General features: G+C 47.1%; 1 protein-coding gene across 4 annotated transcripts in view; it reads left to right on the top strand.

The window, feature by feature from the left end:
- Positions 1-225: 225 nt before the first annotated feature.
- The window catches only part of LOC115333768 (rho GTPase-activating protein 20-like), a 39,040-nt gene continuing 19,314 nt past the window's right edge, over positions 226-19,951 (top strand). The window contains exons 1-2 of one of the 4 annotated variants that reach the window (XM_029997174.1): positions 226-347; positions 18,295-18,377. In XM_029997174.1, the coding sequence (XP_029853034.1) occupies positions 18,298-18,377 (80 nt within the window). In that variant the 5' untranslated portion in view covers positions 226-347; positions 18,295-18,297. Of the gene's footprint in view, positions 348-3,789; positions 3,891-12,924; positions 12,963-16,227; positions 16,247-18,294; positions 18,378-19,951 lie in introns of those variants that run through there. The other 3 variants (XM_029997175.1, XM_041119126.1, XM_041119127.1) reach the window with 3 other exon arrangements.

The following is a 19,951-nucleotide window of genomic DNA, read 5'->3' as shown; positions in this document are numbered from 1 at the left end:
CGGGCGCCGACCGGGCGCTCGTCCTGGTCTCCCGCCTCCCCCAGCTCCGGCCGGGCCGAACGGAGTCGCAGCCCCGTGCCGACAGGGGGCGCCGCCGCCCCGCCCGGCCCCGCGCCCAGCCAATGGCCGGCGGGGCCCCCGCGCCGGGCGGAGCCGTCCGGCTGGCAGCGCCCCGCCCCGCCCCGCCCCGCCCCGCCCGGCCGGGCCGGGCCGCCGGCCCCGAGCCCCGCGCCGAGCCCACTCGCCGGCCGCCGCCGCCGCCAGCCATGCGCCGCGCCGCTCCTCGGCCGCGGGCATGACACCGCGGCCGCGCCCCGAGCTGCGCCGCGGGCTCCGCGCGGGGCCAGGCAAGTACCGCGGCGGCGCCGCCGCTCTCCTTCCTCCGGGGCTGCGCTGCGGGGAGGGGGGCCGCGCCGCTCCGCGGGGAGAGGAGGGGGCGTCTCTTCGTGCCCTTCCGCAGAGCTGCCCGCTTGTCGCGGGGGCCTCCCGCACAGCCCCCGGAGGTGCCGCGCGTCGGCGGCCGCGTCGCTCAGCCGCCGGCGCTGGGGAAGCCGGAGGGTCGGCGGGGCGAGTGGAGGGGAGCGACCGCTGCCCCCCTGGGAGGAGGCGGGGGTGGCGGGTCTCGTCAGCCCGGCCGCGGGAGGGAGGGGAGGCGGGGGGGAGTCGGTGGTCCCCGAGGCGGGGACCCGCCTGGCTTTGGAGTGGGTCAGGAAGGAGATGACCTGAGAATCTCTGCAGCACGGGGCTCTCAGAGCTGTTTTGTTTGAGGCATATTCCCAGAGTCGCTTTCCCAGAGTGGTGGCAGGATCCCAGCGCTTTTGCATCCCGCTGTCATTCCAGGAGACCTGTCAAGTGCGCGTTACGTTGCATTCATGCCAGGGCACCATGACAGGCAAAGCAGACCTTCTGTTACTGCCTCGTGTTTTGAGACTCGCCAGGAGAAACTGCAGCCTCGTCTGAAGTGAAGCATGTGGCACTCGCTCCGGCAGAGCAGGGAGCATGCTGGTGGGGAAGAGATGCTCAGAGTCTGGACTGAATGGGCAGCTGCCCTTGGAGATTTTTTAAATGCAACAGAACAAACAATAGAATATCATATTAGCATGGGGTTAGCCTGAAAATAATGGAAAATAAGAGGGAACACTGTAAACATTATTCAAAATGCCAGTTTGAAATTCTCAAACAAATCACCCAAAACAAACAGTAGCTCAGTGGAACTATTTTCTTTGCAGGGAGTTTCCACTGGAATAAATAGCAAGTTCTGTTAAAAAAAAAAAAAAATCTGCAACTAGTTGTAGTACTTATACTGCTTGCCAGGGGCTGGAGGGTGCCCACAACCAAAGAGATCCTTATGATCCGGAGTGATGTTTTATTGCAGCTTTTGCTGCCAGTTCTTAAGAGACGCTTGCAGTTTTTACCTATGAGCCCTACCTAAGACAGAGATGTCTGTTTTTCCCTTTGCCTTCCCATCTTCTTCTACATTTAGAACATTCCTTAACGTTCTTTTTCCTAACCAGACCTCTGTCTGCTGATGCCTTTGTGTAATGCGGACAAAGTGTTGCTGTGATGTGCCGACTCTGTGTTACCTGCAGAGATAGGAAATGAGGGCCTTTAACAGTATGTTCTTTGCCTCAACATCACAGCTGGTTGCTAGCTTGCACAGGCAGAGCAGCAGGGCCACAGACACCTGCTTCTGCAGGAGCAGGGAGCTCCTACGTAGGTTGTATTCCCCAGGATGCATAGAGCACCACCGGGCACTGTACCTCAGCCTTCCCAGTCATTTCTTCAAGAACCTCGTCATCAGTTTGTCCAGCATGACTTGAAGATGATTAAGCTACTCATACTCGATGGGCTGTTTGTAAATGGTGGTGTTCCTGGTCATGGGGCAGCTGCCCAACGACTTGCTGAGACGTGGCACAGCTCATGCCCAGCTGCAGGAAAGTTCCTGGGTACGCTTCCTGGGCCCCTGGGCTGGTGCCCTCCAGGGCACACCTAAAGACATGTAAAGCATTTAGTTTGTGAGCCAGAGAGAAAGTGGTCAGGAGGCCGTTTTGATATGCATAGACCTTTTAAACCTTCCCCCCAAGGTTTGCAACTAAACAGTTTTCTCAAAGATCTCACTGCCTGTACAGGCAGTTAGCTCGACTGGGAAGCCTGTTTATTTAACGCCCTCTAGTGCTGTTTTAAAAATTAACATAGATTCTTTTCCAGAGGAAAACAAATATTAAAGTTTATTGGTTTAAAAAGATTTGCATTTTCTGAGAGTCGGCTGCTTCAGGGAATCCCTATCAAACACAATACCACACTTTGGATGGGTGCATAACCTAATTTTGAATAGGTGTCTCTAGCCATGGAGATGTAATTATAGTCTCTGCCTCCCCTGCAGACTCTCAGTGGTGGTCAGTGAAGGTCTTTCCATCAACAGCACTGCACACAGTTCCTTCCTCTTGACCTGTCTTTAAGTGCTGCTGCACTTTAGGTTTTGACTGAACCCACATGTAGATTGCTTAATGTGGCTCTGCTCTAGGTGAGCTTGGTGTTTGCAGAAGCGACCATTTACTCTTCTTGGTGCTTTACCTTTGTTCATTATAATTCAGCTAGACTAGCCCCAGAAATGGAAGTGTGTGGCCTTGTCTTTGCAGAGGAGCTAGCTCCAGGGGCTAGAACTCCTTTAGGTTGTAACGAGGGGACATGACTGGCGCATCTGTGTAGTCAGACTGATTTTACTTCATAGGTATGGGAGACGTTGAGGAATGTACCATTGATACAATTTCTCTTAATTAGCCTGAAGATGTAGTTGATGTTCGTTTTTCATGACTAGCCATGAGGGATCTCAGATCCTCTCCTGCGTGTAATATATAGTATGGAAGATTCTGATTTGTGGCTCTGATGCATAGATCCTTCTTGTGTATCTGTTCCTAGTCCCTCATGGACAGCATTACACCAGCACACCGTACTCGCACCTTCCTGCCTGCCACAGGTTCACCACCCCTCTGCTGTTTCACCCTCTGTCATGCCAGCAGCCTCACAAACACCCCCAGACTCCTGTATTTGTTCTGTTCACCTTCATCCACATATTACTCGCTCCTCCACACTTGCTAGTGCCACCACCACAGCAAGTAGCACCCCAGCAGATCCAAATACACGCATCTCCAAAAACGCCTACAGCAGCACTCAGCCACTCGCGCTGTTCCTTGCCTGTGTCCTGCTTACAGCTGTGTATGGTCAGAGCTACGTCAGACTGCGCCCGTCTCAAACGAACACCCCCAGCAGCCTCCGGAGCACCCGCAGCACATTGCCCGTTTGGCAGCGCCGCTCAGGAGGCAGCCTGTATCCTCTGGCTGGAAGCTGACATGCAGAGGTCATCTAGAGGTGGTACTAAAGTATGGTACACATCTGACCTGCATGGCTGGTTTCTCAGCTAAGGCAGGAAATCTGCCTTGCCATCTCCCCACCTCTCCGTGTGCTTCTGGTTGCACCTGGCATCTCCTCAGGATATTCCCTTTGACTTGTCTGTGAAAGTGTCATCAATATGAGTACTTATGCCTAGTAGAGCGAATAGCAAGTCCGCTTAACAACACCTTCTCCATTTCAGCCAGAGGTTGAGACTGTGGCAGTCACTGTGATTGAAAAAAACAAAACAAAACTGAAAACCAATAAAACCCACTTCTGTTCATCTTCCACTTCTCCGCATTTTCTCCTGAGGGATCTTAGAGCTGTGGTAAAAAGGGCTGGCACAGGGATGGGTGCACATGGGTGCAGGGGATCAAGTCCTCGTTTCTTGTCTCCACAGCGCTGCCCTCCTCATGTTCCCCTGAGAGCAAATGGCAGGACAGATAAGGACATGAAAGTTTCCAAAACCTGGCACCCATAGTTAACCCCTCTGAAAACAGGTAGGGTGGAGTCCAGCTTGTGGCATGCGAGAGAGAAACTGAAGCAAAACAGGATGTTTTTGTGATTTAAAACTTATTTTTCATAATTCCTTTTGAAAGGCTTGTTTTGGTTTGGTTTTGAAGTTGCGTGCTGCCTCTATTGGGAAATTTATCAGCCGAAGAGCTTTGTGTATGTGTATGCAGATGTGATATGTGCACGTGTGCTTGCGTAGGGAGAGCAAATGAAGAGGCTACTATTCAGTCTCAGGACAATTCACTACCTGAAAATTAATAAAACCAATAGGGACTAACAGCTAAGTGATGGAAAATAAAAATTCCATCTATGTAGCTCTTCTGTAAATCTTGCTGGACAATTGTTTTCTGCTCTGAACACCTCAAAAGTGGAAAGGTTCTGTCAAATTATAAAGTATTTATCAAAGACCCACAAAAATACCTCCCATGACGGGAGGTATTAGTTTACACATAAATGTGTGTTAAACCCAAGTAATGGGAAATGAGGTGTAAGGGACAGATTAGGAAGCCTTTTGGAGTTGTCTGTACCCCATAATATGTCCTATATTTGGTCTAGTTTCAGCTGATATGGCTTTTGCACTAGTTCCTTTAGAGGTTAAGGCAAAAGTGAAAAAGAAATACTGGGAGAAATGAAGGCGGGAAGTAATATATGAATCAGAATAAGTGTCTTTAAATAGAATGTTTCTCAGAGTTTTCCACTGCCTGCCCCTTCAGGCTGCACCAGAAATAGAGGCACAGAGAGTGACATCTCCGAGAAGCCCCACGGCCACTTGCTGTCCCCACTGCTGGCGCAGGCTGGGTGCTCCCAGGAGAAGGGGCTATCTCTGTGTGCCAGTGCCTCCTTTCTGCCCCTCTGTCCTACAGAGCAAAAACACCTCCTTGACGCCAGCCTGTGCCCTTGCGTGGGATATGAAGAGTCATTATGCTATCTAGCCTTTATCTGGTTCATTGGAGATGCTGTACCCACTCTTATAAATCCTAGCCTCTGCAAAGCACTGGCATTTTATCATTGACTGCAGTGGAACAAGATTTTTTCTGCCTTAATCGTTTCTTCTCCTTGGCTCATCTACGAGTTTCTGCAGTAGCTTGCAGCAGTTGCTCCTATGGAATAATTATAACAGCCTCGTGTTAGGAACTTAATGTGAATAGTTTGATTCCACTGCTTATCTTTTTCCACCTCTCGTGCCACCAAAAGAACTGGGACATGTTATTTAAGGCCACACAACTTGACTTGCATTGGTTCATAGCAACAGCTTTTTACAATAAGAATGTGCATATTTCTTTGTTAGCCTCACTTGGCAAACTATCCTCTAGCCTCCAGGTTATGTGATTGCTGAGCTCTTCATCCTCCATGATTAGCTTCTCTCCTTCCCTTTCTCAGCCCACTGGCAGCTCTTCAGGCTGTGTTTTCAGGCCCCTCCTTCGCACCTTCTTTTTTACATGGGCTCAGCTCACAATGCTGCTCCCGCCTGCCTTTCCATTCTTGACCTTTGCCCAGCTGCTCAGCGATGTCTCTCTCTTGGCCTCTGTCACTGTTCAACCCTTAATGTCTTCCTGCAACTCCAAAAACTGGCAAAAAAAGTGCAATTGTTTAAGCCAAAGTCTACTTTTATTTGCCCATCTCATGTAACTTTAGACTTGCAGCTCCACTGAAATTCATGATGTTTGGATTCTCATTTGAGGCTGGGATGCCTATTTTTTGTTTCCATCAACTGCAAAATTCTGTGGGATTAAATCCTACAATTCAGCACAAACCTATGAGTTTTGAGGAGGAGCTCGGCAGTGAGTGTTACTAATCAGTGTGTGTTACCCTTCCTGATGCTGGCAGGCAGATGAGCAAGCAACAGAAAGAGGAAAATGCCTTTCATGGTGTGTATGCTAGCAGAGGTGCTGTTGATTAACCCATTTTTCAGCCAGCCAGCTCTGAGAATGCCATTTAACAACCCCAAGCCTGTATAATGCTAACAGGATGCTTATAAGGCATAAAGAGATTAATGTTCAGCTCTAATGAAATCCAGATGCACAGAGCTACCTCTTTTCAAGGTCTTTTCCATGGCCAAGCTGCAAATAAAATGATTTAGTCATTGTAAATAGATGAGAAACACCAGACTTGCAACATGCACTAGGTACTTAAACTCACAGGCAGCAAAGGCTGCTGGCATTTACCTGCTGGAGAGGATGGGGTCACCCACCAACCCTCTGCCTGCAGCAACATCGTCTGTAAGGTGGGAACTCAGGACCTTTCTAGGGGACCACAATTCATGCACATGTTTGCATTAGGGCTGGGGGGAGCTCGCTTGGAAACAAGCCTGCTTCTATCCCTAAGAGAAAGCCAAGGCAGGTATAAAGGTGGTGAGTGTCTGGTCAGTCTCTGTCAGGGACGTGTTGGTGGACCACTAGCAACTTGGCAGCTTGCACTGGATGTGTGTCCAGGGAGAGGTGAGGATTCATAACACAGCATTCAAGCGGAGATGCACCGTCTGCTCAGTGGACCTGAAGCGTTACTGCCTCATCAACTGTAGTTTACACTTTCTCTTCCTTGTGCAGTTTATATCTCCCTGTATCACACACCGAGTGGATTTCATGCACTGGTAGTTAATCCGGGCCCTAGCAGGGGCTGGACCAGCACACTGAAGCTCAGAGGCCCTGCTTTGGAAAGGCTGAAGTAATTCTGTAGCTGGGCAGACCCAGATGTCTATGAGTTTTTAATTTTTAATATGGCAGGAGGAGGAGTTTTGAACCAAGAGAGGGGAAGAGAAGGGGGTTATTTTAAAGACACGAAGGAATGTGTTACATTTTTCTGTTCCTCAGCTTTGGCTGCTCTGCAAGTTTTTCATTTTGCCAAAGCTCAATTCAGTGAACTATTTATTTGCATTTTTAAAGAAAGAGCATGATTCTTAATTTACTTTGGCCTCAGTGATGAATTTTTATGCTGTGAAACCCAGCAAGTTTCCTTCCAATGTTATATATACATCCAACTTTACAACAGAAACTTCTGCCCCAAAGTACCAGCCTGAGTTAAATGGTTTAAAGGGCTTTATAAAAGTGTGCCCCCACTTATTTCCCACATGAGTCTTATCAGTAGTCACCCCATAATTGTTTGATGCTATGCTCATAATCAGAGCATGCTGCAGCTTGGTGCCAGAGACCCTCTATGTGTGTAGAGCTATGTAGAGGTTTTCTTTAGAGCTATAGAGGCAAGAATTCCTCGTGAGAGGTTCCTGGGGTAGCTTTCAGCATTGGTTCAAAGGAAGGAAAGGCATGAGGAAAGAGTCCCGCTGTAAAGTTCTGTCAAATCATACAGGGGGAATCTGTTGCAGTAGGTTTTCACTATGGGAATAAGCATTGCAGGAAAATCCCAAAAGGCAGCAGCTGTTTGGTCTAATCCATTGTCAGCAAATATTTCAAATTTACTCAGCCCTGGAGATCAGAATTGCAACCAAACCACCGGGACCTCCAGGAAAAGGTGAAGAAATTTTACAAAACAAGGTTTTAGTTTTCCCATCACTCTTGGCCTCCTATGTGAGTACTAGAAGGGGGAAGTGCTTCCTCTAGCCGCTGTTAGTTTCTCTCCAGGCCAGAAGTACGAAGTACAGAAGTATTTCTAAATTGACATCAATATTTATTGATCTCTTCAGTTTCCATCAATTAGCAATTTGCTGTGCTGGCTACAGAGAATAGACTTGCATTTGTGTTACTCAGAGTTTTTCAAATTGATATCGATGCAAAAAAGACTTTGTCCGAGTGCACCCTTCAGATGTTCAAAGCCTCATCGTGTTGAAGGTGATGGTAATAATCATCTCACTGGCAGTAAGTGGTTTTTCTGCAGTGCTTTTTTGGTTGTTGTCCCAGAATACGTAGACACCCCCCTTCCTGCTGATCCTTCAGATTTGCAGAGAAAAGGCCGCCCATGGGTGTTCTCAGCAGCAGTTGCCCATAATTTTCACAGATTCTGTCCACCAACACTGTATCAGTGGGCTGAGGCTTGGAAATAGCAGGATTTTTTTTTATTCTTGTATTCATCAGTTTTCACCTCTCTGTCCGGTACGGGATGCTGCAGTGAGGAAGCACAGAGCTCCAGGTAGGCACACAAGTGTTTACTGGGGCACAGCTGATGAGCAGGAGCTGTGGCTTTGTCTTCCCGCTTAAAGCTTTTGGGCTCTTTCTCAGGTACCTGTCCTGGTGCTTGAGTGACAGTTGAGAGTGTCAGTTTGTTTTAGGACCCTGGGCAGTGCTGTATCAGGGGACCAAACCCTTGTGCTCATCCCCAGGCAGGGATACTCCTTGCTGGTGGAGGACAGTGCCACGTGGGCAAGGCTGTCTTCAGCAGCCAGAAACACAAACCCAAGCCTTGACAAATTCCAAGTGTCCTGGTTTGGGGTCCAGCCCAGTGTCATTTAAGAAAATGGACCATTACATCAGCTGTTCAGAAAGACCCACTTCAGTTGGGAAGACCTCTTGTGCTCCGTGAGACAGCAGTCCCCTTTGTGCTTTGCAGAACATCCTCTCTCATTGCCATCCACTGTCACTGTCGGTGTTGTTCCAGGCTCCCGAGGAAGGCAGGCCCTGCAGGCACAAGTAATCCATGGGAGCAGGGAAAAAATGTGGCATGGAACAGATTAGTGTGAGTCAAACTAATCCCCAGCCACCTCCGAGTGGAAAACCCACTCGGCCTTTGGCAGTTGAGAATTGTTTCTCCCAGTCCCCCTTATATGGGACATTTTAAAATAAACCAGCGGGGCTCCATTTCTTGGAAGGAAAAGGAAATGTTTCAAAGTGTGTCCTTGCAAACTGATTTACTGCCATCAGGCTCTGCATAATTTAAGAAATGTTTGGAGCTGCTTTTTAGCAGTAAGGGAGAGGGAAGCAATTAGTGAAACAACATGGGAAGACGAACTTGTGTAAAATGGCTCAGATAAATATTTACACCAAGTTTCTTAGCTCTGAGCTCACATTAAACCCAGCCCTGTCTCTCTGAAGGGACTCGCATCCACAAATAAAATTGTGGGCTGTGGCCACCCAACATTATTTTAGACTTCCTCCTCTGATTAATTAGGCTAATTATGGATCTTGAGGAATTCAAAGGCTTAAAGTGGTGGCAGGAGAGTTAAAGATTCTCTGTAGCATTTGCAAGGAAATGTTACTGCTTTACCATATGCCTGTGCTGGCAAAATTCACCCTGAAGAGCTCGTAAAACAGCTGCACTTTTTTTTCCTCTCTTCTGGGCACTGAATTTTCACCCTATGCAAAAAGTAGTGTGAACTATTAAGATATAAATGGACAGACACAATGTCCTTACCTAGCATGAAGGAATATGGAAAAATGAGGCTGGATGGATTGGAACAGGGTTGCATTAGCCAGAAAACAGAATGGACTGCCAGAGTCTCAGGGTGGCAGGAGGCATAGGGCAGTTAGCGTAGTGTTAACTGGGCTGCATGAGCAGTTAATACTGCTTCTTATTAGGTGGGGTGAGTCATCCGTGTTGCGGAAAAGCTTCTTGTAGCCCCAGTGGTAGCAAAGGGATCTTTTCTTCAGACAGGTAGATGATGGCAAATGTTTAGTTATCAGGAATTCCTGGTAATATTCCATGAGATTTGATCTGCTCTGATTCTGTCTGCTCACAGATGTTGCTGGTCTGTGCTTTTGAATAAGCTCCCAGGGCAAGAACTGTGTCTGTCTTGTTTTCACAATGCAAGTGTTGCAACAATGACTCTGGGGGAGTATACCTTATAATTTGAGAAAGGACACCTAGCTTAGACCTCTCCCAGAAGGAAGACCTAGCTTCCAAGCCTAGCTCTGCCATTACTTTTCTGCATCGCTGAGGGTATGTTACTTAAATATTCATTCTGAGCCTCAGTTTCTCCATTTTCCAAGCAGTCACTTAGAAGCTGGAGTAGAGACGTATGGGATAAGAGTAAGGAAGAGCTTGGTTGAATAATGGCTGTAATGTGTTTTAGAGCCCATCAGCTGGAAAATGTCGTGGTGAAGCACAATAGTTATATAGAGGGAAAAGCAGAAAGTCACTTTGCTGAGGCCACCGCTGTCTCGGAAACAGGCTGTCTCAGTCGCCTGGCTGCACTGGCAGCTAATCATGGTCCCGACAGAGCTCCTCAGTTGGCCACCTGCTCAGGGGCACGTACAGCGGTGGGCATTCCTCTAGACACGTAGGGTTTGCTTCTCTTCCCTTAATCACCTGCCCTGAAATGTCTCTAGAGCAGCCACAAAGGCCTCGTGTACCGCAGGGATGCTCGCGTGGCAGCTGGTTGGGAGCTGGGAATGGGGTGGTGTCGCAGCACAATGCATGGAGCTGCTCCTACAGCTGCCAAAAGCATTACTGTCCCTGGGATGAGAAACCTGCCGGCACGGCTGGCAGATGAGTGCTGTGAACTGGATACTGTAGCCTGCTTCATCTTCTCCTGGCTATTCTGCGTAGGGGCAAAAGGCCCATCTGGTATCTTGGGGTGCCTGGCCTGCTGCACCTCTAGGAGCGTTATCCACAGCCGCAGCTGCTCCGAGCTCTCTGCCTCTGAGCAGAGTCAGGCTCTGTAGGCAAACTTCACAGCTCTGTCAGATCAATTCCACCTCTGTCAGATCAATCCTTTCAAGAATGTTTTCATCTCCTGAGTGTCTCACTGTCTACATCTGCAGACTCACTCCCTCAGTTTCATGCCTTTACAGCACGTGGCACAGGCACTACTAGTGCGTCTGTGCACATCATTCCTGTTTTCTAAAGTCAATAGACACTGCACTTCTAGAGATGAAATTTTTAGGCATAGCATGATTTCTGGCTGTCTTCTACAGACATCTAATGTTTGAAAAGCTCTGTTACTTAGCAAACCTTTAAAACTAGTGCTCCACCAGGGTAATTATTCGTATTACTCCAGCAGCAGAGACACAAGGCTCTTATACTAAAATAATTCATTCTATACATATTTCATGCTACAATCCTAACTAGATTCAGTATGTTGCTATACAAGCAGTATATAAAACTTCCCCTGAAAGTTCAGTGACCTTGGCCTGGCTCTTTCCCAACATTACATGCATGTAAAGCTACTATGGACTATAGTGGATCAACACTGATTTACCCTAGCTGAGGATCTGGTTGTCTTTGCTGGACTCTGCTCAGTCCTAGTGGTACTCAGCAAGGTTTGTCAAAAACCCCTGTCCTCTTGTCTCCCCTCCCCTCCATGCATGCCCCTGGAACCGTCCTCAGGGCGAGTGTCAGAGTGGGGGGGTGTTTGCAGCCCACCACTCAAGGCCAGGTTCCCCTGGGACTGTTGGTGGGGTTAGCTTTGTGCTGGGTGCCCAGGGCAGTGGGAGGCAGGGGAGGTCTTGGGCTGGGAGGGTCCTGTGGGAAGCAGCTGCTCCTCTCGGAAGGTGGTTCATACAGAGCATGTTTTTTGGAGGGCCTGCTCCATTTTTGAGTCTTCTCCCTTCTCCCTGTCAGGTCATGCTGGCCTGGCCACCTGGCAGTGAGCTGGAAGGAAGCTGGTTAACAATGCCTGTCATGATCACCATCATGACAACAGATCTCTGCTATATATAGCATCTTCCCCTGGCTGGGAACTGGGAAAAGATGGGGAAACCAGCGTGGGAACCAAATCACAGCCCAGGCTTTTGTCTTGGTCCTAGAACTCCAAACACTCACCTTTTAAGGGACACTTGGAGGAGAACTGGAGAGGTTTTTATCTTATTCTGGGTGGCAAGCTGGACAGGGAATCAAGGCTGAGAAGAAAAACAAGTTGTCTTCCAAGGAGCTGGTGGCATGATGTAGGAAGGAGTGTAGCTTTTCAAGCCAGTATCACCCAAGATCCGGCTGGCAGAGAGTGGCATAGCACATCTGGGTGAGATGCAGGGCACGTAGGCACAGCTGAGGCTGCCTCCCAGTAAGGTGACACTAAGTGCCCTGCAATGGATTTCCCCATTCGGGGGCAATGGAGAATGGCTGCAAGACAGCAGCTTTTGGAGCCTCTGCTAAAACTCCTTGTGGTCGTGGGGTCACATTCAAGTTTGTACAGTTTCTCAAGTGGCAGGTGAAGTCTGGGAGCAAAGGGAGAAGGAGACAGCAGCTGTGCAAGTGCACTTTTCCCTAAACTCATTTTAAGTGCAAACCAGCATAAAATGGCAAGCCCAGTTGTTTCCAGTTCGTGTAACCTAATGCCCGATTCCCTTCTATGCAGTGAACAATTTCCCCTTCTCTTTCTTTGTCTCTCTCTAATTGGGTTTTCTAACTAGAAATACAACTGCAGTCTTATACAGGCACTTTGTAAGAGCATCCTGCGCTCACGTAAACAAGAGACGTAACAGAGCAGGAGGCAGAAGTGTCTCACATTATCTCATTAAGATACTTCTGTAGGAGTGCTGCTGCTAACATAAACTCATTGTTGGATGGAAGAGCAGCAGCAGTTGTTTTCATGTGGATGGATCCAAGCCCAAGCACTCTGTTAATTGTTTCTATACTCTTAACTGGATTCTTAAGTATTTTTTTGAATGTTACCTGAGAGCTAAATAACCATGTGCTACATTTATACAGTAACTTTTACTCTGTTCTAGTAGACCACTGAAAAATGTGTCTTTACTGGGTTTGGTTGATTAATAGCAGTGATCAGCTATCTGCTGTGACACAACATACCGATACTGTGATGAGAGTATTTGCAGGAAGAGAGTGTTTCACAAGATCCATCCAAGAATGAGAATAATATTGGTGTTATTGGATCTGAACAATCTGTTATGCTTCAAATAATTAAAGACATTGTGGCCCAAGTTTTAATGTCTCCGGCTGGGCCTTTAGCAACATAAGCCTCCCTAACTGATATGAATGTCAGCATGGAGTTGACTCAGAGTCCACATTTATAAAAATAGATTTTTTTTAATTTTTTTTTTTTTAAAGAGTATATGATACCCTTTCACCATCTTCACAGGTAGAAAGTGGACTGTTTGTCTAACGTGGGGAGAATGACACTGACAGCCAAATGTTCTGCATAAAAGTTACAGAACGTGGCAGCCAAGAGCATTGGGAGAAGTGAATTTCCCGTGGAAGTGTGAGCTGGGTACCTGCAGGTAGGGTCGCTCCATTCAGCAGCATGCAAAGAACTCATGGGGAAACATCAGTATGCTGAGAATAGGGATGGACCTAAATTAACCCTCTCTCTATATCTGATCTTACTGCTTTTTATCCCCCCTGGGTATAGGGAAGCCAGTCCAGTGTCAGGTCTGAAGTGTGAAGTTGATCTCATTTCCATATGATGGTTTGTAATAAAATGCAGCCTCAAATCTCTTTAAATCCTGCTTGTGATAGCAACAGAGTTGGTGCAGGGTCTCATTAAACAGCCACATAGGAGGGAATGGAAGGGGAAATGCTCAAGCTAAATTTAGAGCTCATTGGGGCAGCTGAACTTTTCCTTCACAACACATTAGACACTGATGGATGAATGTCCAAGAACTGGAGTCACGTGTTAATTTTTAGACGATGTCCATCTCTATCTAGCAAGGGACAACATTAATAAAATCAGTGCACAATTGTCCCCTTGTTAAAAGAGAAGGGAGGGGCTGGCTATCATCCTTGCCTCATCAGAGAGCGTATGGGGTGGAGACAGGCTAACTGACTGATCTTCCTTGCTGTGAGTTCGGCCCTCATGAAGGATGTTTCCACTATGGACTGCAGGGTGGCCTGGACGTACCAGGCTAGTTTTAAATGTGCTAGCTAGCCCCATTACTTGGCAGAGACTCTGCAGAGCTTCATCCTACTATTTCTACACTGCTAATTGTTTTTAGACTAGCTTTTCAATCTCTCTTTCAGTGATGACATACCTAATGGCCAAAGGAGAGCTACCCAGGAGCCTTTTTGTAGTGTATTTTTTTCCCTGAAAAATGCAGATTAATTGAAAACAAACATTTTATTAAAACACATGGCTTTGGAAGAGCCTTCCAGTACAATGAAGGGAGGGCTCTGAAGGAGCTCTTCCTGCCACACAGGATCTTAAAGCCTCCTGCCAGGCAAGTTCCCATTGGAAAATGTCCTCGATTCATGCTAGCTTACCCACCCAGCCCCATGGTCTGCAGCTTTGCAGCGGCCCTGTCATATGGATTAACCCAGAAATTCAAAGTCCTGTACATCTGTCACATCTTACTGTGCAGGTGGTCCTGCATCCAGGCAGCCCTGGCCTCGCAAGTGCCCAAGCCTACCGGCACCTTGGCTGTGTTTACCTCCCACATTTGGTCTGGAAGCATCAGGGTCTCTGGTCCATGCCATCATAACCTACAGTCTTTAATAGCATCAGCAGCTCGTGAATAAGAGAGACGTGTTTCCCTGCTGCTTTGCACTGACTGACAGAGATGAGTCTGACCAGGCAGCTTCCTGCTGCTGCTAGCAGAGTGCACGAGTCTTGTCAGCTTGCAGCAGTTGCTAGGGTCAAAGAAAGCACATGGTGTTTTTGAAGACACAGTGTATCAATATTTCTTCAATTTAAGTTTTGCAGAAAAATTGCACTATTAAAAAAATTTTGTTTTCATTTCTGAATGTGAACTAAACCAAGTAGCAGCATTCCAGTGCCACAGAGATTGCAAGCTTTGACCAGCCATTGACAGAAGAAAATCCAGCCTGTTCTAAGCAGGTGTCGTTATTTTTCAGCTTCATCCCACCTTAACTATCTGAAGAACAACGTTCAAGTGCAGAGGTCAGCAGCGCGGGCCGGGGGGGAGGAAACTGCTCATGCTGGCCAGCTGAGCCGATAGTGTAGGCCATACATGGGTCTGGAATGAGGGGCATTAGACTCACAACCTCCCCAGTGCCAAGAAATACACAGCTAAAATTGGCAGCTCAGAGATGAGTAATGCACAAACACAGTCCAGAGTGTTGCAAGTGTTCAAGCACTTTCAGAGTATGTTGGGTAAACGAGTATCTGTTTCCATGGCATCAAAACAGCAGAGAGATTATGCCGTGTCCCTTTGGCGGTTCTCTGAGTCCAGAGCCTGCTTAATGTGAGCAGAGCTGACTTCCAGCAAAAGCACTCCCTGGCTCTAACATGGAGGAGCGTGGCAAAGTCCCCCCTTCATCCGAAAGCAATGCTCATGGGGAAAGGCTGCATGATGCTAGTGGCACACAGGTGAGCCCCAGGCTGTGGACCACCGGCCACCCCCTCCAAGCACTGCCAGATCTGCAGCTCGAGTGCAGCTGTTGGGCAGGAGGGTGAGGGGGCTGTGTCTGCTCCAGAGAGCTCCTGCGTGAGACAGAGGCCTTGTGGTGCTTCTTCTGTGTAGTGAGAGGGGAGGGTTTTTTTGCAAGAAAACTGTAAAACTGTAGACCTTAGAAACATGCAGGATCCAGAGCAGATTTTACATGGCACTGGAAGTACACTCAAGGTGTTAGGAGACTCTGTACTTGTCCAGCAGCCTCTTAAGGAAACATCATATACATGGGCTAGCCCATACAAACCAAAATTGTTTAAAATGGTGTACACAGCTAGGTTCTCCCAAGCAGGGAAGGAGGACATGTTTTATATTGCATGGCTACTGAAACCAAAGGCAGAACAATTTATTATTCCTCTATTAGATATGCAAATCAAGTATGTTAACTGTGAAATTATGCCAATTAGTTGTGTCCCATTCCCTCAGTAAGATGCCACTCGTGTGATCTTGTGGCCGTCATCTCAATGATGTCCTGCCAAGGATACTTGACTGGCTGGGGTCAAAGAGACTTTGGCTGAGAGCATGGAAGGCAATTTTCTGGTTTGCCTAGAGTCTGTTTGGGATCAGGCAACTGGACCTCTGGGTAACTGATGATCTCAGCATTTTATCTGGAGATAGCAAGTATGGGGAATACCTTGTGTCCTGTAGTCACAGCATTTCACTGGAAACCCAAAGTTCTGTCTTTATGAAACTTCCACTGGTAGTCAAGTGCCTGCTGGAAGTGGTGCTAGTGAACAGGTCCTCAGACTCCTCTGGAGAAGTGCAATGGGTGGGCAAAGACAAGGCTTATTGGAAGGCATTGCTGTCACCATTCAGATACAATCTGAAACCATTCCTAATGGTCAGCAGAAGAAATCCACCAGTACTGAGTCTCTGATATCTCCCCTGAAATTTATTCTGAGTTAAATGTCTTCCTACACTACACTCACATCGTGTATGTCACTGGTACTCCTTACCACACTGTACCACAGAAGACACTAGTTTTGGGATGGCCAAAATGATTGCTTTACCTACAGTAAGGTTATTATGTGCTGTAGGATTCTTCAGCACAGAAGATACTATCATGTGCAAGATTTTATTGCAATGCCATTCAAGGTACAATCCCCCTGGTGTGAAGATGCATCCGATCACCCTGCGTGCCTGCTGTATTCATTCAGGTGACCTTTGCAGCTGACAGCCTGCCAGGGTTTTCTACCAGGCAACCACACCCATCCTTTCTTCCTACCCTATTGCATGACTGATGCTTTGCTGTACTATGTTTTGTAGGAACATTTTATCCTATTAAGGCACCTCTGAAAGCCAGATGTTCTGTTTCAGTAGGGACTCTCTTTTTTTAAAACAAACATTTTTGAGCTGATGTTATTTTTATTTAGTTCTCTCTGTGAAACTTCCAAAGACAGATCTTTGCTTGGCAAGGTCATGTCAGGGAATGAGGGAGAAATTGCTGTCCATCTGTCACTGCCTACATATATACACGTACACAAGGAATCTACTTAGAGAGCACTACTGATGTTGCAAAGCTGAATATTCATATGTTAGGAAATTGCTTGATTAAATTGTGCTTGCAGTCCCACTCCAATTTTTGAGTTACATGATCATACACTCTTTTTCATGAGGTCATCTGTACTTTGGAGGGCTCTGCTGGACCTGATCAGGCAAAGAATCAGGATTCTATGTTGTAGAAAGCTCTTGCCTGTAGAATTCCCTGGTCTTTTGTCGCAGAAGTCAAAAGGTGTATCGTAAATGAAATGGAACATGAGGAGGAGTACACCTTCCCTGGCAGCTGGACTCCATGCCAGCCTCTGCCACAGATTTCGTTTCTGAAGTGTGGTAAATCACTTCCACCAACTTTTGAAGTGGTCACTAATGCCCTGTTCTTAATTTCTGGGATTCCTCACATAAATCCCTAGAGACAGACTTATAGCCATGCTGAGCCCCTGTAGCTCCAGCGAGAATGAGCAGGAGCAGTGCTTCAAACCCCCTCAGCCCACCTGTCTGTCTGCTCGGAAAGATCAGGTCCAATGTGTTGAACACCAGGCACCCAAATTCACTGTAATCGCTTTGTTCTTTGGCCTTTCTGTCAGTGAAATGAGGATAATACCTTCCTCTAACATCATAAGAATGTCATGTTAATGTGGTTATAAGGTACTGAGCTGTAGTAGTGTTGTGTACTCAGAGATGGGACTAAGGAACTCACACACAATGAATATTTCTGCATTCAGCACAGAGTTTGAAAAGTATATGGTTAATAAAAGGAAAACACTTTCTCTGTAGAACCTCTCCTCAACCATTAATCCTGGTTTCTTTTATTCTTAGGATATTCCATATTTTGATATGTTCAGAAGTCAAAAGATCAGGAATTCTCAGCATACTCTAAACTTCCCGGTACTGAAAGCTCTAATACAGGCAAATGCTGAAATTAGAAGTGAGCCATGGGACAGATTTTCCCATGCTTACTAAGCAAGAGCCAGTGACGTAAGGATTTCTTCCCCGGGCTAAAATCTATCATCTTTCTCCAGCACAAAATTCATTTAGCAAATAAAAGGAGACCTGTGACCTTCATGTGTACATGTTGACTTGGATGGTTATCATGTCTAACTCACAGGTCTCACCATTACAGTCACCTCATTTCTGTGTTATACAAGACTTGGTGGCTGTGGTTGTTAAAAAAGATACAAGTGTCTTGAGGTTACACTACCTGGAGAGGGGCCTAATAACAATCTATTTATTTGCTGAATCTGTAAATCATGGAAAATAAAGATAGAGGAAAATCTAAGTAACCTCATCTATTCCTTCAACCCATAAAATATGGCTCTCAATGGTATTATATGCTGTTCATAGCTTTGTCCAGTCCAGTTTTAAATTGGATTTCTATATCTTTCCTTCACAAACTATTCCATGGCATGAGTGTTAGGAAGTTTTTCCTGACCTTCAGCCTGTGGGTTTTTTCTCTACTTTGTAAATTTGGCTGTGAAAACTGAAAGTATTCAAGTTAGGAAAGTTTTAAGTGTCCCACATAATTGTGAGAGTTGACAAGTGTTTTAATAATAAGGAAGGGGAGGGACGTGGCTGAAAGCACAGATCATGGCTCTCAGTGCTGAGATTTCGTGAGTGTTAAGTAGATAAAAAGAGAACTTGTAGAGTGCAATGCGCAGATCTGCTTCCAAGGTGGCCAGGCTAACTGGAATGTCTTTTTGTCTTGCAGAAGATGAAGCCCATAGTCCAAAGAAGACGATCTACCCCTTCTGCCATTACTAAAGCTCTCGGCAAGTCAAAGAACCATTCCAGGTAGAGGAAATACCTTTCTGACTCCTTTTTCCACCTTTCTGCCTATACAGACTGAAATCAAACTGGTTTTTGACTTCATTTAACGGTGTCAAGGGCAATTTGCTTGTGGACAGATACAGAAGAGTTTCTTTTTCACTGGAATGGCATCATGCTCAGCAATAAAAGCTGAGGGAAAGGAGGAGGATGGGGGGACATTAACATTATGGCGTTTGTCTCCCCAAATAATGCTATGTGTGCTGACGCCCTGCTTCCCAGGCACAGGCTGGACATCTGCCTGCCAATGGGAAGTAGTGCATGAATTCCTCTTTTTTCCCGTCTTATTTTCTCCTCCTGTCCTCTTGGGAGGGACTGAGTCACTGCATGGGGGTCTGGCAGCCAGCTCAGGTCAACCCACTACGCAAGGCTAGCTGGTTATTTTCAATGCGTATATTTCAATGCAGATAGTGTTAGGTATAGGTATTTGATGCCAGTTATATCCAAGTATAAGTACACCTGGACAATATTGCACAGTGCAGAGGCACCCAAGTAAAATCAGGTACGAGAAAGAGTGTGTAAGTTTCTGTAGTGTGGTTTCCCTGTTGACCTGGTTGGGATAAATGAGCGCTGACATTTGTGTCATTCAGCTTGGAGGGGTATTCAGAGTGCTGGCAGTGCAGACCTCACCAGCAAGGTCCAGAGAATGAAGCTGGGACTGGCTGGTAGAGTGCCCTTCCTCCCTCCCCTGCAGAGCCATTCCCTGCCATCAGGGTATTAAATGCTCTATACAGTCCAAGCTGGATTGAGCAGCAGAGCTTCCAGCTCTTCCTGACACCTCTCTTGGCTTTTCTTTCATGTGTCCTGACCCCCATCTGCCAATTCACTTAGCAGACTTGAAGGCATGTCCCTGTTCAGAGCTTGCATGGGGCATTTTGTGACTCTGTGCTGTGTGGCACTCGGTCTCTACATAAGGAGAGGACCTGCTTTCCTGAGTTGTCAGCCTGGAGTTTTTCCCGAAATTTGCTTTCAGCTGGAAGCCCACACTGCCTCCCTTTTGCCCGCTAGCGTAACCAGTGCAGGGAGGCCAGTGTGCTCCTGCCAGGAGGGAGCAATGAGTCAAGCTCACAGATGCAAAGTCCAGGGGACTTTTTTCCTGAGATGCAGTCGCTCATGACCGCAGGCAGGCTGTCTTGATGCTGGGAGGCCACACCTCCTAAGGAATAAGAGATTTTCCATAAATATATATATTGTGTGTACATATATATGTGTGTGTATTTTTTGTATATATGTGTGTGTGTATATATGTATGTATGTGTCCCCTATGCTAGCAAACAGCAGAAAAAGCTCTATCCTCCCCTCTCTTGCCAGACTGCAAGTGAGACAAGCTTCCTGATGTGGTTCTGGCTGAACAGTCAATAGGTGTTTGGCTGATGGATCCGTTGCTGTTTAGTCTACCCTCTCACCCGCCACAGGCAGCAGTATGAGAAGCAGAAACAGAGATGCCTTAAGAAACGAAAGAGCCCATGCCACAGGAAGGACAGACAGAAGCAGCCATGGGAGGGAAGCTGCCCAGTGCAGACCAGTACGTGGGGACTTCT

Source organism: Aquila chrysaetos, chromosome 21, assembly GCF_900496995.4.
Source record: "Aquila chrysaetos chrysaetos chromosome 21, bAquChr1.4, whole genome shotgun sequence".
In the NCBI taxonomy this organism is placed as follows: domain Eukaryota; kingdom Metazoa; phylum Chordata; class Aves; order Accipitriformes; family Accipitridae; genus Aquila; species Aquila chrysaetos.
Note: the sequence above shows the minus strand (reverse complement) of the source record. Positions and strands in the feature narration are given on the sequence as shown.